Genomic DNA, 18,131 nt, shown 5'->3' with positions numbered 1-18,131 from the left:
GGGGGTTGATGGTGATGATGGTATGCATGGGTGTTTTAAGTAATCGACAAAAGAAGAGGAAGAAGAGATATAAACAAGATGGAATAGTTATTCCGAAAAGTAGATCCAAAGGAATAAAACAGAAAACTCCATGCATGGCTAAAAGGGTATCAAAAACAAGAAGAAAAACATTTATGGTAAAAGCAGATGGAAAAAAAAAGGATGTGCAACTAAGAATGATGCGCTACGTTATATACGTGAAATCCATGGTACAGAGAGAAAGAAAGGGAGGAAAGAAAGAAAGAATTCAAAGAAGAATGGTAAAGTTAGAATGAAAAATATCAATAAGGTAAAAGGAGAAAAAGTTAGAAGTTGTGCGGAGACGAATAATATCAGCGTCGTGACATTGATATAAATATCTCACTACTTCGGCACCAACAAAAACGCAGCTTCAGTCGTTCGAAAAGCCGTCCAAGTAAACGGAAGATCCTGAACAAGAGCTTCCAAACTCGTTATTCTCCCGTGGTCGACAGTATCCTCTAGTTCCCAAGTATCCCATGAGAATTCGTTATTATTTGGAAAAAAGGTATTTGTCATCCAATCATTGAAGGCCAGCTTCAGTTCGAGATACTCGTTATCGGCATTAAAGGAGAAAGTTGCGCATTGGTGCGGGGAACCTGGGGTTTTGGGTTTGTATCTTATGTGGAGGGAGTATATTTTCTTTCTTTTTTTGTCTTTGCTGGGTTTCTGAGGACCTTTTGGGGAGGGGGGTTTGGGGTTTAGGTGTGGGAGGGAGGATGGTGGGGGGAGGTCGAGAGAGTTTCGTTCTGATAAGAGGGTATCTGGGGTTTGGGTACCTAGGTCTGGGAGTAGGAAGGAGGAAGAAGAGGATGATGGAGGGGAGGATGAGGATGAGGATGAGGATCTTGATAGACGGGATTTTGGTCTTTGGGTTTTGAGGTAGGGTTTTGAGTCTGCGAAGAGGTAGTCGAGGCATTGTGAGAGTTCGGGGGAAACGAAAGGGAGAGTTTGGTTGCTGGTGGTTTTTGGTTTTGCTGGTACAGGAGGGGGTGGAGGGGGTGGGGGGGGAAGAGGCATAGTTGTATTGATGTAAGAGGGAGTTTCGAGTTGGAGTTTTATGGTTGGCGGTGGATGGGGTGGGGTTTCGATATCTACGGCCTGAAGGGTTTGGGTTATGTGGGCCGGTGGAATTATATTCTGCTGATTATGCACCTCTTCTACTTCGTCTTGTAGGGTATCCTCGAGACCTTGTGGGGATACTTCTGGCTGCTGGAATAGCATATTAAGGTCATTCGCGAACTCTGGGGTCATCAGTTGACTACGAGTTTGGTTGACGTCGATACCAAAATTAGATTGCATGTAGCCTTCCAGAGCAAAACTGGTTGGCACTGCGAGGTCATCTGGGTTTATTGATTGAAGATGTGATGGAAGCAGATGGTAGATGCTATCAAACCCTCCTGTGGTGAGGAAATCGATCATTTCCTGGCCTAGAGTAGGCTCTGATTGCAGTTTGGGCCTTGCATCGTAGTTTCCGGCATTATGATTGTGAACTTGGGTTAAGGGTTCCGATAGAGGTCCGGATACATTTGTACTGGAGCTGGGGCCTCCTAGTATTGGGGAGGAGAGGAGTGGGACGATAGGACGGTATCTTCCGTCGTTGATTGGGGATTCGATGATGGATGATGGCTCGAAGGTGAGTGGTTGGTAGTTGTTGGCGGTTAAGAACATGTCGGATATATCTATATATCTCAAAGTTTAGAACTTACTCTACAGTCGTGTAGGATATAATAAAACTGATGGTACTTACAGGGAGAAGGAATAGCTCCTGACCAGTCCTGGTGGCAGTAGAGGAATACTTCATTCCAGTTTTTGGCGATGCGGAGTTCTTTCGGTAAGACGTTATTGAAATGCTTTCTTTTGACGTGTTCCCTTTTTATAAGCGTTAGAATCGAATCCACATATGTAATCACAAGTAATTAGGATCTAGAAGAGGAGGTACTAACTTGAGTCCGCTTAGATTTTGTCGATTAATCATTTGACATCCAGGATGTTCGTCTGGTTTGCCTGCGGCGTATGGACATGCGAACCTCCTGAGAATATCTCTGATCATCTCAATCGCTGCTTTCTTCGGTGGAGGTCTATCGGGATCGTTGCCGTTTCTGTTAGGGTCATCCTCCTGCTTCCTCTTTTTTGAAGATCCGCTAGCGCCGTTTCCAGTTGAACTGGATACGCTGAGATTCTGGCTTGATGCACTAGAGTTGCTGCTGCTTCCAGATTCCTCGGAGCTATCGGATGGAGTTGATGACCCGCTTGAGTTTGAAGATGGTTGATCCATGTGATTTGGGTTTTGGCTTTCGTTCTGGCGTTTAGCAATGACTTTGAGTAATATGAGTAGATGTATGGCGCTCAATTGGGCGGCGGTTTCGTCTTCTTCGTCTTCATTTTGGTCTTCGTCTTCGTCCTCGACATCATCCACTTGATGATTATCTGAATGAGGTTCACACCCATTCGAGACGGCAGTGTAACAGGCGTCGTCTCCGATCTGGGTTCTGTCGTTATCTAATAGTTGTATCTGTTGTTCTTCAGGTTGCGGTTCTGATGCTGCAAGTGAACTGGTCTGTTCAGAATTCTGGCCACGATATCGAATTGAGCAACCTGGGTCGAAGGTGTCTTCTTCGTCCTCGTCCTCGCTAAAAACTTCGTCGAAATTAGGATCAGGAAAGCTCATGGGGAAGACTACGGGGCAGTCAGAAAAGCTTGAAGGTAGGCTAGAATCGTTGGGTATTTTCTGCTGTAGTTGTAAGGGCTCGAATGGAGATGGCAAAGAAGGCTTGGAAATAGAAAGGTTTTCTAGATCTAGTGTCTCGTCGTCGATGATTATATCTTCAGATGAAGACTTAAAAGTGGGCTCATCCGGCTTGGTGAGCGTGTTAGGTTTTGAGACTGTGGCTTCGATCTGAGGTCTTGATCCGGTTCGCTCCACCGCTACGTTTTCTGTATATATTCGAGGCAATTCTGCCATCTGGGTTGCTTGGTTTTCTAGTTTCTCGATGCAGTTTTCTGCATACAAATCGTGAAGTCCTAGGTATTTTGGTTCCTGTGATGGTCTATCACCAGTTTGATCGATAGGAGGAGGAGAAGGTCCGAATGGTATTGGGAGGTGAGGCATCAACTCGCCTCGTTGACGCTTTGTAGCGTTAATCCTTGTTCGTAACAGATGTGTAGCGATGGGTACTAGTTCTCCTGGAATTGGGTTTGGTTTGGGTTGAGGTTGGGGTTCTGATGCTCGTATCAGCTGTCGAGGGTTCGGTACTATTTCGCAAGCTTCGGTTTCATGTCGCACACCGTACTCGATTTGGGGAAGATATACAGTCTGCTTCGGCCTGGAAGAAGGTTCGGAGACTGTATCGTTGCTGAGGTCTGATCGCTCTGACGGTCCAGCATCGGCTGTCCCTGTGCCATATTTTCTAAAGATCTTTTGGGAAAGCTTGAAAAGGAATTCGGGATCTTTGCATCGTTCTAAAACACTGACGAATGTATTTCGTATCTCATCCGGGGTTTCTGGGACGGAGTCTGTTCGTGCGTTTGGTTCCTTTCCTTCGTAGTATATTGTCTTAGCACATTCGATGAATGTTCGTACGTCGTTGGTGGCTATCGTGGTATTTTGGTCGTCGAGATTGAAAGCATCTGTGGGGGTCTTCGGAACGACATATGACTCGATTCGATCTATTTTATGCTGCATAGCAATAAAATCCCGTCTCATCTGCTCCGTGAGAGTTTCTGCATTACCGCGATGGGCTTGCTTTCTTTTATTCTTCCTTTTCTTCCACGGCTTAAGATCATCGTAGTCTTCGATGGTATTGGTGCTTCGAGGTATGGATATTATTGAGCCGGATGCTCGAGAATCGAAAGAACGCCGCGGCGCCGGAACTTCTGGAATATCTGATGCATCTTTTGTTACGGCAGCAGTTGGAAGATCTGCGGTTGTTGTTTTTCCGAAATAACTACTCTTCCCAAACTTCTTCTTTTTCAGTCCGATACGTTGTAAAAATGATGGCATGGCGAAGTCTTTTTTCTCTCATGAATCGGTTGGACGGACATGCGCGGGGCTGAAAGTTTGTTGTGAAAACATTTAATTAAGTGTTTTCGACGTCGCTCTGTGGAGAGCTGAGCTGAGCAATCGTGGATTGTCTATACGTAAGTACCACTTGCAGACTGACTGAATGTTATCGGTGTATTATCGGGTTGGATCGGTCCTTTGTCGAAACGAGGATCTAGTGAACGAAGGAATGTCGATATCCTAAGGAGGGAGGAAATGAATAAAGAACCATACCAGGAACATCCACGAGGGGAGCCCAAAGTTGATAAAGCTTAAAGGTGGGATGCGTGCACCAATGCAGGGAAATCCTGCAATCCGCAACCGCGGTACATAGTGCATCTAGCATCGATTCTGTGTGACTATCTTGGGAGAAGGCTGAACAATTCGGGATCAAGGTACACACGTATATACCTATAAAACCCCGAACGCAACATGTATCATACGCTTACTATGAGGTCATAATGTCCTTCGAATCCTGTCGCCAATGGTAAAGGCGTAACTAAAGGCACAATTCTTTCAAAATCGATGACCTTCCCCCGCGTCCTAATTGCTTAGAACTCATCGCTTTCTCAGGCATCGCCCAGGATGCCTTCATGCATGGAAGTGGGTCTGAGCTGAACTCAGCCAATAAAATACAGAGTTTCATAGCGCCAAGGCTGTAGCGGTACTACCGCGAGTACTTGGCATTTCGCAGCAACTTTTTCGAATCCGCGAACTTACATGGATCTGGATGATTCACTATTGAAAGACGACGAGGACCTGGCTGGATGGAAGGAAGGGGAAAGATGAAGAAGTGTTCAAGAGGAGATCGAGAGATCTAGGGAAGGAGAAACGGAAACAGAAGGAGGCAGAAATGAACCGATATATACAAACAAAGCCACTGCACGGGAAGTGCGCCCAAGAGAGGTTAAGGAGAATCGATCCGCCTCGGCTGTAAAAGCTTGTGTGCAGCTTGTCTGCTAGGGAGACTAACCTCTAGCACTCGAGGCAAACCAGGCCGGGCCATGTCCTATTATTATCCTTCCAGCCACAAGTGCAGGTGTGGCAACTCAGAAACTACTTTAGGACAATGTGCGGCTGAGATGGCCTTTTGGTATGGTCGGACAAGATTAACATCTGCTTAAGCTGCCATCACACAATACATGAGAATTCGAACTGACTTGCTTAGATAATATAAGGCATATACTTTTGATTGATAAGCTTTCAAAGCCTTAGTAAGGGTTAGCATATGGGAGTCCTGGTACCTAGCAGCTGGATCCTTTGACAAAATGAAAATGTATCTCGGAGTATTCTGTGAATAGTGGTATGAGTGACTAATCCATCAAACTGTCGGTCAAATTTAGCTTTTATGAGCAGAGTTGGTATCATCATGCTGAGATGCCGGTCACGAAGGGAATGATCGGCTGGAGATAGTTAGTCAGATTCGATCGGGCAGATAGGTTTGCACATGTGTGTCATAGTCAAGAGCCAAAGAAAAGGTCGGATTCACAAGTGATTCAGAGGCCCCTTTTTATCGATAGGTAGGTCTCTAGATAAAAAAAAATGGTGGAAAGGAATTTATAAGTTGAGGGGTTAGTCATCTGAATCGGTCTCGTTGTGTCAGGTCAGGACCTTCTGGTGGTAGTGCAGGGGTCAACATGCATGGCGAGATGACCAGTGTTGTTTTTGTTGTAATTATGGCCTTGCCAGTTGGTCGGCATTCGAAGCACTCGAAACACTCATGTAGCAAGAGCATCCGTTACCAATTTGAAACATATTTTTTGTGACAAAGTACAGGCATAAATGATATTTAGGAGATAAGTGATTGTAGACAAATATTAAAATAAGAATATACTCAAAAGGCTAGTAAAATGGTGTCTTATTTATCAGGGGGATATTTTCTCCGCTGTTTCAGCTCTCTTGGACGGATCGATATGATGCGAGATTAAGATTGTGATAATGCCTACATGTACATATCATTTCGATATAAAGTTCTGAGAGGAAACGAGTCAGTTGAGTCAAGCGGTGGGGTGTTTGTGATCACAATTCGTATCAGGAATAACTGCTGCCGGCCGCACGTTCCTCATAAGTAGTGCCGTAGTCTGTGCCCTCAATATAATGCCGAAGGAACTCTTTAATTACGACAGTGAGTGATTGAGATATCTACATAGCACGGCATGCTTGCAAGTAAGGAATTCCTAGTGGCTGTAGGTGCACAGGCCGCCAGTGCACAGTTGTTTTCTGCAAATATAGAAGCGGCATGAATGTGAGCGTCTGACCGAACCATGCCCATCGTTTTAAAATTCGGCGAGATATATACCGAAATATTTCTAATAAAAACTTAATCTCGGTTGTAACACTTGCTTGTCACACTTATTACCGGTGTATGGCACTGATTGTGATAAACGAGGCTGCTAAAACTAGGTACGGAGGGCTATTCAATTCTCGAGTTCGATGATGAAAGCGTTGTTGTTGTCGTTGTTGTTGTATTCTTGCAGGTTACACCAAAAGTCCCCATTGCATGGAATCCATGATGTCGGAGGGTGCCTACGACCTTGTAGCGTTCTATTCCCGCATAATCCTCCTTCCAATTTTATTTTAATTTCAACTGGGTAGATGGGAGGCAAGGGACCTCCTAGCTTTGTTCTCGCTGAGGTCACTGGCACCAACTCTAGCCGACGACATCATGTAGACATCCTATGAACTGGCTGATTTGATTTGCAGTGTGTTGCAGCCCAATGGCTTGGTCTGGTCTGACCTTGTTCAAACACCAGCCAGGCCCAACGATCCAAGTTAATGTTGGTTGGCCCTTGCGCGCCCCATACTCACGTGTAATCGGCCAACTACGAGGTAGATATTCGTCTTCGGAGGCATTCAGTGCGATCAGTAAGTCGATGAAATAATCCGTTCATTTTTTTTACAAGCTAACCAGGGGCTATAGACTAACAGGCATAAACTTTCCCCAAAAAATCAAGCCCTAACCAGCATTTTCAAGCTTCTGGAAGCAATCAACCAAGACAAATATGTGTGGCCACCCCGACAAACCCAATTGGCACATCGGACAATTGGTCCGTTTTACCGGTTATGGATTTCCTGGTGTGTGCGCCGAAGGGAGGACCTTCTCTTTACACAGCTAAATCCTTGACAATTTTGATGGAACGCTGGATGCAGCTTTTTTGGCTGGATGCTTGTTCACCGGAAAAATGCAAGGTGATTGAGGGAAGCAACTTGTGGGCGCGCTAAGGCCCGTTCGCCACGATTTGCTGGTGTCGATAGGTCGGCAGCATGTCTTGGGGAAACCATAATGTCTTCTAAAAATGAAACCTCGAGAAACTTGCATATGCATCAGTTTCTCAGGACAAAGAAAGGCAATTGTTTACCTCGGCCGTGAGCCCCAAAGGACTGAGCGTACAGGAAATGTTAGGTCAGGAGTCGTTCTTTGCAGCACGCTCAAGCACTTTCATCTCATAATTTGTGGTCAGATCGGCCATATCTGCGGCCTGAGCACCATCGTATAGCGGTTCGCGGCGGAAATTTAAAATGCTTTTACACATGGAACGAGTCCAGAATAGAAGGATTACAATCACGAAAGGCCAATATCGCGAGAAAGGCTCGAAAGCTGCCCGTGCTCTGCATGATATCTGTGCCTCTCCCAAAGTTTTTAAATCTGAAAACTGAGGTTGAAGCTCTAAAACCAGCTTGCAGGCAGAATTGGGCGGGGATGTGTATTCCATGGATAGCAGGGCTCCGCTGCTTGCTCGTCCTCGGATTAATCCACGCCGTCTTGGGACTGCTAGGACTGACGATTGCATATTTAGCCAACACATATGCTAAGAAAAGCAGTATTCTTGATACAGCGATAGCGATAGAGCTATTTCCCCAGATTTTTTTTTCACCCACTGCACGTCTTAGGGCGGCTGAGATATTGGCAGCGGGGTGGCTCCGCCAGACGAAACACCATTTTATTAGGTGAGGATATTAAGGTTGTTCGTCATCCTGATGGTGGCGGGCAGACTACGACAATCGGCAGGGAGTTAATGCCCTTTACCGCCCCTGTTCTGCAGGAACGCCATACACCCTAATTCGCTGCGGACTGACTGCATCCGTCCAAAGAGCCGGCCCTCCACCTTTCGGGTTAATCGACCCACAATAAGTCCGGTGCACGATTTTTGGGTTCAGAGCTTTGAATTTCGTGATGGAACGTCGAAGGAAGGGCTAGGCTAACTGCGCTTAGATGCACTGAAACTTTGTTACTTTGCTAACAGAATGCCATTAGTGTAGCCAAGAAACATGGGCATGGTCTATAGACCGAGCAAGCCGACAGGCGATGCATTTTGTTTTTGCCGGGATGCATTTTACGATCCCTAACAATAACATGGCGATCAAAGAGTTTGCTTCATATTACCAGACCGTGCGTGTCTAGGTAGCTATAGGAGGACGGGTATTTATATCCAGTCCGCCGCCCATCTTACATCCGTTCTAACCTCTAAGGATAACCTTCAAGACCCTGATACCTTACTGTGGTCCTCAAAAGTTCATATTTTCATCATGTATGTCAAGCAAGCTGTTTTGTTGGCGGCGGCCGCCTCTATGGTCGCTGCAAACCCAGTGCCGGCACACACTCCTCCTGGAAGGAAGAGGGACTTCCCATATCCCAATGGCAACAAGTTCGGTTTGAACGGCCTTGACTTCTACTTCGCCGGATCGAACGCGTACTACCTTCCATTCAGCAACGTAAGTTTCAGCTTCCTGTTACGTGTTAGATCTTAGGACGATGGATTGACAATCAATTGCTATAGGACTACGCCGATAACCTCGCTGGCTTGAAGGCTGCCCGAAAAGTTGGCCTCAAGGTTATGAGAACATGGTGCTTCAACGACCGAAATGCTACCTTCGATCCCAACGGCCTACCAAAATACTTCGAGGACTGGACCGGTACTTGGTTCACAGAATGGAAGGATGGCGGTGTCACCATCAACTATGGACCCACTGGTCTTCAGAAGCTTGATGCTGTCGTCAAGGCCGCTGAGGAGGCCGATGTTAAGTTGGTCATGACCCTCACCAACAACTGGGCCGACTACGGTGGTATGGATGTCTACACCATCAACCTTGGTCATAAGTACCACGATGATGTAAGCTTGCTCTCAATCTTCGTCTTCGAAAATCACACTACTAACTCGCCAATAGTTCTACGTCAAGCCAGATATCATCTCCAAGTTCAAGGACTACATCAAGGTCGTCGTCCAAAGATACAAGCACTCCAAGGCCATCTTCTCGTGGCAGCTTGGTAACGAGCCCCGTTGCGGTGCTGACGGAAACCGCAATCTTCCACGATCCCCGGATTGCAATCCAGCCAAGCTCCACGCCTGGTTCGTCGAAATCTCCGCCTTCATCAAGTCTCTCGACCCCGACCACATGGTTTCCGTTGGTAGCGAGGGTGCTTTCAACCACCCCGAAGATCCAGACTGGGCTTACAACGGCGCTGACGGTACTGACTTCGACGCCGAACTTGATATCCCAACAGTTGATTACGGTACCTTCCATCTCTACCCAGATTGGTGGAGCAAGACCCCACAATGGGGAACCCAGTGGATTAAGGACCACGCTGCTGCTGGCCGTGCCGCCAACAAGCCAGTTGTCTTTGAGGAGTATGGTTGGTTGACCCCAGACAAGCGTCTCGAGTACCTCGGCCAGGTTTCAAACTACACACGTCTCGAAGTTATTAGGGAGTGGCAGCAGACCGCCATTGCTGAGAGAATCGCTGGAGACCAATACTGGCAATTCGGATGGTACGGATGGAGCTATGGACCCAACCACAACGACGGTTTCACAATCTTCTTGAACGACACTGAGGCTGGCGAGATTATTAACAAGCACGCCAGACATGTTAGCGCACTTAACCATAAATAGATGAAGTCTAGAACTTTGTTTACTGTATCTACCATATACCTTGTATCATAGGAATATTAGAGTGTTATAATACCCGTATACCCACCATGCATCAGTTCAAGACGTACGGCAGCCAACTATATATAACTACTTAAGTAGTTGATCAATTTCGTAGTTTTACAATTACCCGTGAATTAGACCTGATTTTCCGAATAATGACTTCAGCATTTTGTCAGGAATAAATAGCCGTATATGCTTCTACTCCACCGCCACCAGCCCTAATATTAAACTACCCCCCAGTGGCTGTCGTCCATATCCGGAACTCCGGTGTACCTTAAAATACCACATAATCAACGCACATTTGCCGATCAGTTCTCCCGAAACATGTCACCGATGTCGTGTGCACATTTCCTAAAACAGGGAAAATTCCCTGTATCCTACCGTGCCAGTGTATTACAAGTTTTGTGTAATTGTTTGCACCCTTCATTAAAATTCCGGCACTGAAGTACCAACGGATCAGCTGGTCACCCAGAGTGGCTTGTCCATGACGTCCGCTCCTGTTCTATGGTGGTGCCTGCATACATCATGTGGCCGCACATCACAGAACAGCTGCCAACGACATGCAACACAAAAACGGTACCCGTGCATGAGATCATCGAGATGTAAAAAAAGGACCCTGATCCTACGGGTCAGGCCGACTCGGCTGAAGACCTTAATTAGCTTACAGAAAGAAATCCTGGAGGATGAAAACAAAGAGGGTATACGTCGGAATGACCTCGCTAGGTAAAAATCTTGTCTCAAGTAGATCTGAGACTTCTTTATATTGCCGCCTGTTTGTCCTTTTTGTCTTTGAACGGATCTTGCGAAACCTTTTTGTCTAAAAAAAACTAAACCCTTCATTTTGCCCTTTTCTTACTTGCTAATGGGTTTAGTGGTTTGTTAGTTAGTTGACTAACGGTTTTGTTCTCGGCCCGGAGCTTGACGGCGCAGCAAGAATCCCTCGGAGAGGTACATATGCGCATACCAGCAGTTTAAATAACGAGCCGCTGTGCAGCTGTGCCCTTTTCTTTTACTAAAACGAAAATTCCAAAAGGTTTAGAGGTGTAGTTCATTCCAGCAGATTATAAATATCCCGCTGGCACCCGAATCGGAATTTTATTCGAATTCCTTAAACTTTTTTTTTTACATTTCTTGTACGACGGATCTTTGGATTTTAAAAACATGGCTACGGCACGGGTTCTGCTTCTTGACAGGTTGGCAGCGGATATGGAGGGTGAACGTCAAAGATACCACTCCTCGCCAGCACAAGCGAATATGCAAACTCGCGATGTCATTTCAAGTAACGAAAAGGATGGTAAAACGTATGAATCTACGTTTCGGAGGCTCTACAAATACTTTTTAGATTGGAAGTCTTCGTCTGAAGTCTTTTCTTCTCCCTCACATCACCATCACCATCACCCGTCACCGAGCAGCTTTACGACTTTATTTCCTTCAAAAATCAGAACTTTAGTTTCGAAACAGAAGTCTTCGGAATATCTGTTTTCAGATAAGTCTGAAAAGATGGGAAATCCGAGTTCTAAGGAAAATCCTACGATCTCGAAATCATCGGGGGAAATACCACACCTCCCTCTTGAGATTCAGATTCAAATTCTTCAAACCCTTACATGGAAGGAACAAGTTCGTCTTGCATCTGTATGTAAGACTTGGCGTTCAGTAATCATCGACTGGATCGTCCCCCAGGACTTTAGATCCCCCACCGGGAATACAGTTCTAGGACCATATATTGTCAACCCACTTCTCGAGCAGCTACGATGCGAATTGGGTTCTTCTGTCCTATCAGCTGAGACTATGGTAACTGAAAAGGGAGAGTCTATTTTAGACCAACCTTTGTGTTACCCATCGACCACACACTTAATCCTTAGAGTTTCGGACCTTCGAACAGATGGTCTAGAACCGGCTGTTGACGACTGTATTAATGTATTCTCGAACCGATGTTGTGATCGCAATGTTCGGATTAGAGATGCACTCACGGCGATGGATAAGTTCTATCGACAAGTCAACGAGGATCGGGTTATTGGGGATTATAAGAGCTGGAGGTCATGGAAGTTCTTGTTAGAGACTAATAGATGGTGGAGGAGGGGGTTTGTTGGGTTATGTGGGAAATGGGAGTGGAAGGATGGGAGGTACTTGATCTTCTTTGTGGAGAAGATCGAGGGAGCTTGGGAGAGGGATTTTACGAATTGATTATCTTAGCGCTGGGATTTTGGATGTTCTGGCATATACGCATAGGGATAAATGGACAGAGATAAAAAGGTTATAGGTATCTCGGAGGAGTTTTTTTTTTTTCTTTCATAGGCGTCCGGCGTTATAATTGGTTGTTGTTCTTTGTGGGATTGGTAGACTTTTGTAGCGGCCGTGGGTGTACTTAGATCCATGGAGTTATCTGGGTTTTGGGAAAGGGAAAAAAAAAGGTACATTCTAGATCTTCACGATTTATGAACTACAGGTTAGATCGGTCTCATTGCGAGGGTTAGATATGCAGCAATTCAGCAGTATACTAGTAGTATCTAATATCATGATTTATGTTGTATTCTCCCTGTGCGAAAGATAGTAATCCCAGAGCTGCCAGCTGACACATTAAAATTGGCATGCTTTATGGTGTCAACACTATTTCCTGTTGCATTTGTAGATATAATTCCTGGCTTCACTTTATAATATATCCGCTAGCTACTACATTAAACTTAGAATGCAATGTAATGCAATGCAGCTACATGGACTACGTTCTACGATAGTAAAAATCTCAAAAGAAACGGGAAAAAAATTATCATTATTATTATCTATCTATTTGGAGAAAAGGAGGCAGGAGGAGGTGGCTAGAGGTATGGAAGAAGAAGAGGAACAAGAGGGAGAAGAGCCACCGGTCCTGACGGGAGACCGAAAAAAAAGAGGGAGGAAGGCCTCGATCACCGTGGTTGGTACCGAACGAAGCCGTCAACTCCGTCCGGATACCACCATCCCCTCCAGTAGAAGTCCTCCGTACCCGGGGTCCACATGACATAAGTGCCAGTGTACCACGGCCGGGGGCGCATCTGCGCTGGAAGGTTCGGGGAGGCCCGCTGGAGCAAAACCTCTATGGGTTTTGGCTCGAGCGACCTCCCCGAATTAGCGCGTCCCGTACGGACACGCTTTGGCTTTGGCCCGGAGGCCGCCGCCGACGGTGCTTCCATATCGGAAGCCTTCCTCTTTTCCCTCTTCCCTTTCTCGGCCTCGGCCCGGTGCCCCTCTGCGGCCCTCCCATTCCTCGCGTTAGCCGCCTCCACGAGGCTGGTGTACTCCTCACCAAACCTCTTCACCATCTCCTCCCGCCTCCTTTTCTCCATCCCCGACAACCTTTCCACCGTGGCGGTTGGGGCTCCCCTTCGAGGGGCAGCCCTGGCCGCCTTCGTCGTCTTCGTCGTTGCTGTCGTCGTCGTCGTCGTCGTCGTTTCTGTAGTCTTCGTCTTCGTCTTCGTCGTCGTCGTCTTCGCCGCCTTCGCCTTCGTGGCCTTGGTGACCTTAGTCACCCCGCTGGTTACAGCCTTGGTCTTAACGACCTTGGCCGGAGCAGTTGTGGGAGCAGTCTTGGCCATCTAGGAGAGAAGAAGTTAGAATCATAGAGGACTTTGAATAGTTCCAATCACAAAGAAGGTGATACATACTTCGTCAAAAATCGGGAACTGTTGTGATAAAGTAAAATTGCTTGTCGAGATAAAATCAATCGACGAAGCGTGAGAGTCGTGGTGATACTTGAACGGAAGCAACAAGGGCGAGAAAGAGATGCAGAAGACTGCTCGTCGAGATAAAATCAATCGACGGAGAGAGAGAGTGCTGTGCTGAAGTGAGCAAGATGGCAAGCTTGCTGCAACGGAAGGAAGTCTTCGTAATAAACGTGAGACACGAGCAAGAGGATCGAAACCAAATGCAAGAGGATAGTCGAGAGAAGATTCGACAGATCAAAGATGATATGGAACCTGAGCTGGGAGCTGGGCTAGGAGCTGAGCTGAAAGATAAGAGATAGGAAACGGAAACGAATCCACGTAGGTTGTCTGAAACTTCAATGATGTAATGATCAGTTGAAGGACGAGAAGTGAGAGGTGAGACACAAGAGAATAGAGATAAGCTGACAGCTGAGAGACTAGCAGAGATCGATATAGCAAGGTTGTCTGAAGCCTCAATGATACAGTGATCTATTGAAGTATGAGAGACAAGAGTGATTAATGATGAGAGAGGGGTGATGAGCGATGTGATGGGAGATGAGATGAGAGATTAGATGAGAGACGAGATGAGATCGATGTAGCTAGGTTGTCTGAAGCTTCAATGACACTGTGATCTATTGAAGGACGGAACACGAAAGAAGATATCTGAAGAGACAAGCAGAGATAGATGTAGCTTCTCTAGAGCTTCAATGATACGATGATCGATTGGGATATGCAGAAGGCCTCGAAGTTACAAGATGGTTTGATGGGATCGTGAACGTGAGCAGCTGGGATGAGAGAGGAAGGAGGAGGAAGGTGAGCAGGGGTTGGAGGGCTTTAAGTAGACGTCGGTGGATGCAGACGAGGGAATCTTTCAGCTGTATAGCAACTCACAACGGCTCCAAATCAGGCAGTGACGACCCTACTTGGGGCTCTTTTTTTTCCCTCGGAGCACGCACTGCAGCTCAGCAACGAGATTTCTGAGGACTACACGGCTGCACAGTCACGGAATATCCAATGCCTTCAATGAGGTAATGCATCTACAACAAAGCATGGTGGTCCTCCTCCTCTCCCTACCCCTCCACCGTTATCTTGATAGAGATCATAGTATGATGCATTAGGGGCTTCAGTGAATTTGACCGTAGTTCGCTTCGGCACTCGAAGCATAGGCCTCTCCACGAATAGATTCAGTTAAGGGCCGAAATTTCTAGGGCCGGAAATATATGTATTCCGTGTAACTTTCTCAAACACCAATGCATAGTTTATATACGACCCTGCTGCGTATGCCCATCTATAAAGCAAGCTATCTGAACTAGGGGCCTAAGCAAGCTACAGGGATTCATCTTGGTGTCACCAGTTGGATTCAATTCGAGGTCTTGGGATTGTATGGGCGCGCCCTACCATACCCATTCACGCCTCATTGGTTGCCCGGATTGCTAGACAAAATGTTGTAATCAACATGAAGGAAAGAAAGGGAGAAACATGAACACCGTTGATAAAAGTGACTACCATTTCCATTGAAACCGCATTCAATTCTGGGCCACAGCTGCACAGTAAGAAAGAAAAAGAGAGAAGATACATGATAAACATCTCCGCTGAAAACGAGACCCCACTTTCGTATGATAACCTTCCCAGTATAGAATCTGAAGCCTCCACCACGTTTTGACTACCAGTATCTATATCGGCAATCGTAGAAAGTCCTAAAAGCTAGCTGGCAAGAGAGAGCGTCCATAAAAAAATGCAACATTACCAACACGACATTGCATGCATTGGCAGTAGTATCTTTTAGAAAGATGACTTGTTTGGATCTTCCTTTCCAAGGTAAACCCTGTCAAACAGCTGGAGGTCATGCTTTGGATCCCCAGTTTTGGCCCAGATGACAGGAAGACCAGCAACGAGCTTGGTCTCGCGCGGAATCTTGGCCCTTAGGTTGTGGTAAGCTGGGACGCTACGGAGACCTCGACGTGGTGGAGGGTTGGCCAATCCACGTTCTTCCTTGGTGGAAGAGGTATCAGTGGCGGCTCCACCATTTTTGGCTTCTTCGTCTTTGGCGGTAGTGGCAATTGACTCAGGGTTAGAGATCATCTCCCTGCTATTCTTGGCACTGGCGAAATCCCAGCTTCGATCGTCAGACGAAGTGGATTTTTGGTGACTCAAAGTTTTAGAGTTGACATTCTCAGTAGATGGGGTACTGGAAGAGGCTACCATGATGTATTCGTCAGAAACGGCTGGGGCAAGAGTCTTCGTGAGGGAAGTAGAAGTCGACATTCTGTATTTACTCCGTCTTAGATTAATGATGATTAAAATATATGAACAATGGATTTATGGTTGAGACTTACATCGCAAGCTTCGCTTTTAGAAATCAATGGAGCTTCTGGTTGTGGTCAGACGATCTATTTTACCTGCGAGCTCGCTAAAAAAGCTATTAGATGGCTAAGGTGCCTATGTAGTACCCCAAAAGCATTGACTAGGGTGATGTAAAGTTACTTACCAGCACAATTGGATGGAGTAGGTCTTATCGATGTGTAAATAGCCTGTGGAAGGAGGTAGAGAGGTTGATCGTCAAAGATCGAGGAAGGTGAGATTGTTTGTGGGAAAGTATTTTTTCTCCAGGTTTCCAGAACGCAGGCCGGTATTGTGGGACGTTATCATTTCGCCCATGTGGAAAACCACTCTTAGTAACCCTTCGATTCAGACGTTATTGAACATTGACACACAATATTTTGATATTATACTTTAGCGACATACCCTCAGAATGCTTACATGTCTGTCTATCTCCCAAGATTTATTTTATACGAAGCACTCACTCTACTATCCCGCCATCAAGCTTGTTGGCTGTCTATTTTCTTATGACAGCTGAAAATCTGTAGGATCAACCACAGAACTCACGAGCTGACTCGTTGCCAGTTGATCCTATCAGGTGGGCACGTTATATGTCACTCTTGGAACAAAACTACTCTCCAATATTTATGTTCTAAGGCTAACTTTATTGTGTACTAGATACGAGATTATGTGCTATAAAATGTCCAAAGCTAGAGCCTAGGCACCCGAAGCCAAAGATACAGGCGCCGGGGCTACAGGAGGCATGTTAAAATTTCAGTAGGCTCCTACTTTGCAGGAAGAGGACGCCTCGTTCGAGTAAACCCTTTCAGGTCCTTTTGGGGGTCGCAGCGGGCCTCATCTGATCGGATACCCTCTATAATTAATTGTACTTTATCATTCTTGCGATCCTTCAAAACACCCGAAACACGATCCGCAGTTGTTTGCTGAACGCCAGGGTTCTTTTGATCAGAACAGCAAGTCTTCATATTCGTCGGATTAATAACCAAGGCGTTGCTTTCAACTACTAGATCATCCGTGCCATCTCCTATGAAATCCACTTGAGGCCAAAATGTCCATGCGAGATCAAGAGCACCTTCAATGAAATCATCCCCACGCCAGGTAAAATTCCTTTTTGGGCCAAGATCTGACCGAAAGTCACAGGCCTTGAGTCTAGCCCATTCCCCAATATACCAGACCTGCTCACATTCACTACGACCAGGCTCCACCTTGAGGTCGAATTTGTGACCTTGCGTCTGGGTTTTCCACTTTTTCTCCAACCTTACTCTATTATGCCAGAACATCGAGAAGTCTGATATATCAATGCCAACAGCGTCAACGCCACTTTTGTATGAACATTCCCGGTCTTTGTCTCTCCAACGAAGACCCATGAATTTACTCCTGAGATTGCCCGGTCCCCTTCGATCGGGGTTAGGAGGGGCTATTCCTCCGTTTTCCATAGATATTTGATGAGGAAGCCCGCATTCGTCGCCTTTCTCAATATCTCTTGTGTTCTGGAAGCTTATGTCAATACATACTCGAGCTTATTAAGCTATTAAACGGAAAGACAACGTACTATCACATGCTTCTGTTGGATTGCCCGGCCGAGTAGACTCGGGGTAGCATATGTAATGCCAATATTGATGGCGACGAGAATTTTTATGACACTGGGAAGGGAAATCATATTAGAAGGACGCTCTACCCCAGAAGATAGTATTTCTAGTACTGATCAGAGTAGTGGGGTCTCAAAAAGGCGCCAATGTTCAAAATCTTGTATACGAGAGCTAGGGGGCAATCTACAGCAAGTGTGGGTAGAAAAATAGATAGGGCAATGTGCGGACCCGTCATTTTATATTCCCATAAAGACAAGAGGAGACTGGACTAAAATCCTCTACCGTATACCCCGACATTTTTGGATATTATCTGTATATCCCCCTCATAACCGTACTAATACAATACCTCCCTTGTAGATTTTAGGCTGGAGCCAAGTTATAATTGGGGCGGTATTTAGCCATATGTAGTACCGCACAGCAAAGTTGATACCCCTTTGCAATTGTAACAACATTGATAAAAGTTATCAGGTAAAATATTATATTCGATCAAAATATTCA

The 18,131-nt window shown here is 46.0% G+C and overlaps 6 protein-coding genes across 6 annotated transcripts; 2 read left to right on the top strand and 4 right to left on the bottom strand.

Annotated features, from left to right (window-relative positions):
• Window positions 1–402: 402 nt before the first annotated feature.
• AOL_s00079g251 (uncharacterized protein) lies at window positions 403–4,060 on the bottom strand (the record flags this gene model as incomplete). Its single annotated transcript, XM_011124126.1, has 3 exons — window positions 403–1,739; window positions 1,808–1,929; window positions 2,004–4,060. 3 exons carry the CDS (start codon window positions 4,058–4,060, stop codon window positions 403–405), a joined length of 3,516 nt encoding a protein of 1,171 aa, XP_011122428.1.
• Window positions 4,061–8,626: 4,566 nt separating this feature from the next.
• AOL_s00079g250 (uncharacterized protein) lies at window positions 8,627–9,988 on the top strand (the record flags this gene model as incomplete). The annotated part of the gene is made up of 3 exons (XM_011124125.1): window positions 8,627–8,812; window positions 8,878–9,210; window positions 9,266–9,988. 3 exons carry the CDS (start codon window positions 8,627–8,629, stop codon window positions 9,986–9,988), a joined length of 1,242 nt encoding a protein of 413 aa, XP_011122427.1.
• Window positions 9,989–11,188: 1,200 nt separating this feature from the next.
• On the top strand, window positions 11,189–12,211 carry AOL_s00079g249 (uncharacterized protein; the record flags this gene model as incomplete). Its single annotated transcript, XM_011124124.1, has 1 exon — window positions 11,189–12,211. The coding sequence occupies one exon, from the start codon at window positions 11,189–11,191 to the stop codon at window positions 12,209–12,211; it is 1,023 nt and encodes a 340-aa protein (XP_011122426.1).
• Window positions 12,212–12,930: 719 nt separating this feature from the next.
• Window positions 12,931–13,596, bottom strand: AOL_s00079g248 (uncharacterized protein; the record flags this gene model as incomplete). The annotated part of the gene is made up of 1 exon (XM_011124123.1): window positions 12,931–13,596. The coding sequence occupies one exon, from the start codon at window positions 13,594–13,596 to the stop codon at window positions 12,931–12,933; it is 666 nt and encodes a 221-aa protein (XP_011122425.1).
• A 1,890-nt stretch (window positions 13,597–15,486) lies between these two features.
• Window positions 15,487–15,969, bottom strand: AOL_s00079g247 (uncharacterized protein; the record flags this gene model as incomplete). The annotated part of the gene is made up of 1 exon (XM_011124122.1): window positions 15,487–15,969. One exon carries the CDS (start codon window positions 15,967–15,969, stop codon window positions 15,487–15,489), a length of 483 nt encoding a protein of 160 aa, XP_011122424.1.
• An 839-nt stretch (window positions 15,970–16,808) lies between these two features.
• AOL_s00079g246 (uncharacterized protein) lies at window positions 16,809–17,480 on the bottom strand (the record flags this gene model as incomplete). The annotated part of the gene is made up of 1 exon (XM_011124121.1): window positions 16,809–17,480. The coding sequence occupies one exon, from the start codon at window positions 17,478–17,480 to the stop codon at window positions 16,809–16,811; it is 672 nt and encodes a 223-aa protein (XP_011122423.1).
• Window positions 17,481–18,131: the final 651 nt, after the last annotated feature.

The sequence above is a fragment of the Orbilia oligospora genome (genome assembly GCF_000225545.1).
Source record: "Orbilia oligospora ATCC 24927 unplaced genomic scaffold scaffold00079, whole genome shotgun sequence".
NCBI lineage: Eukaryota > Fungi > Ascomycota > Orbiliomycetes > Orbiliales > Orbiliaceae > Orbilia > Orbilia oligospora.
This window is presented reverse-complemented; position numbering and strand designations above follow the sequence as displayed.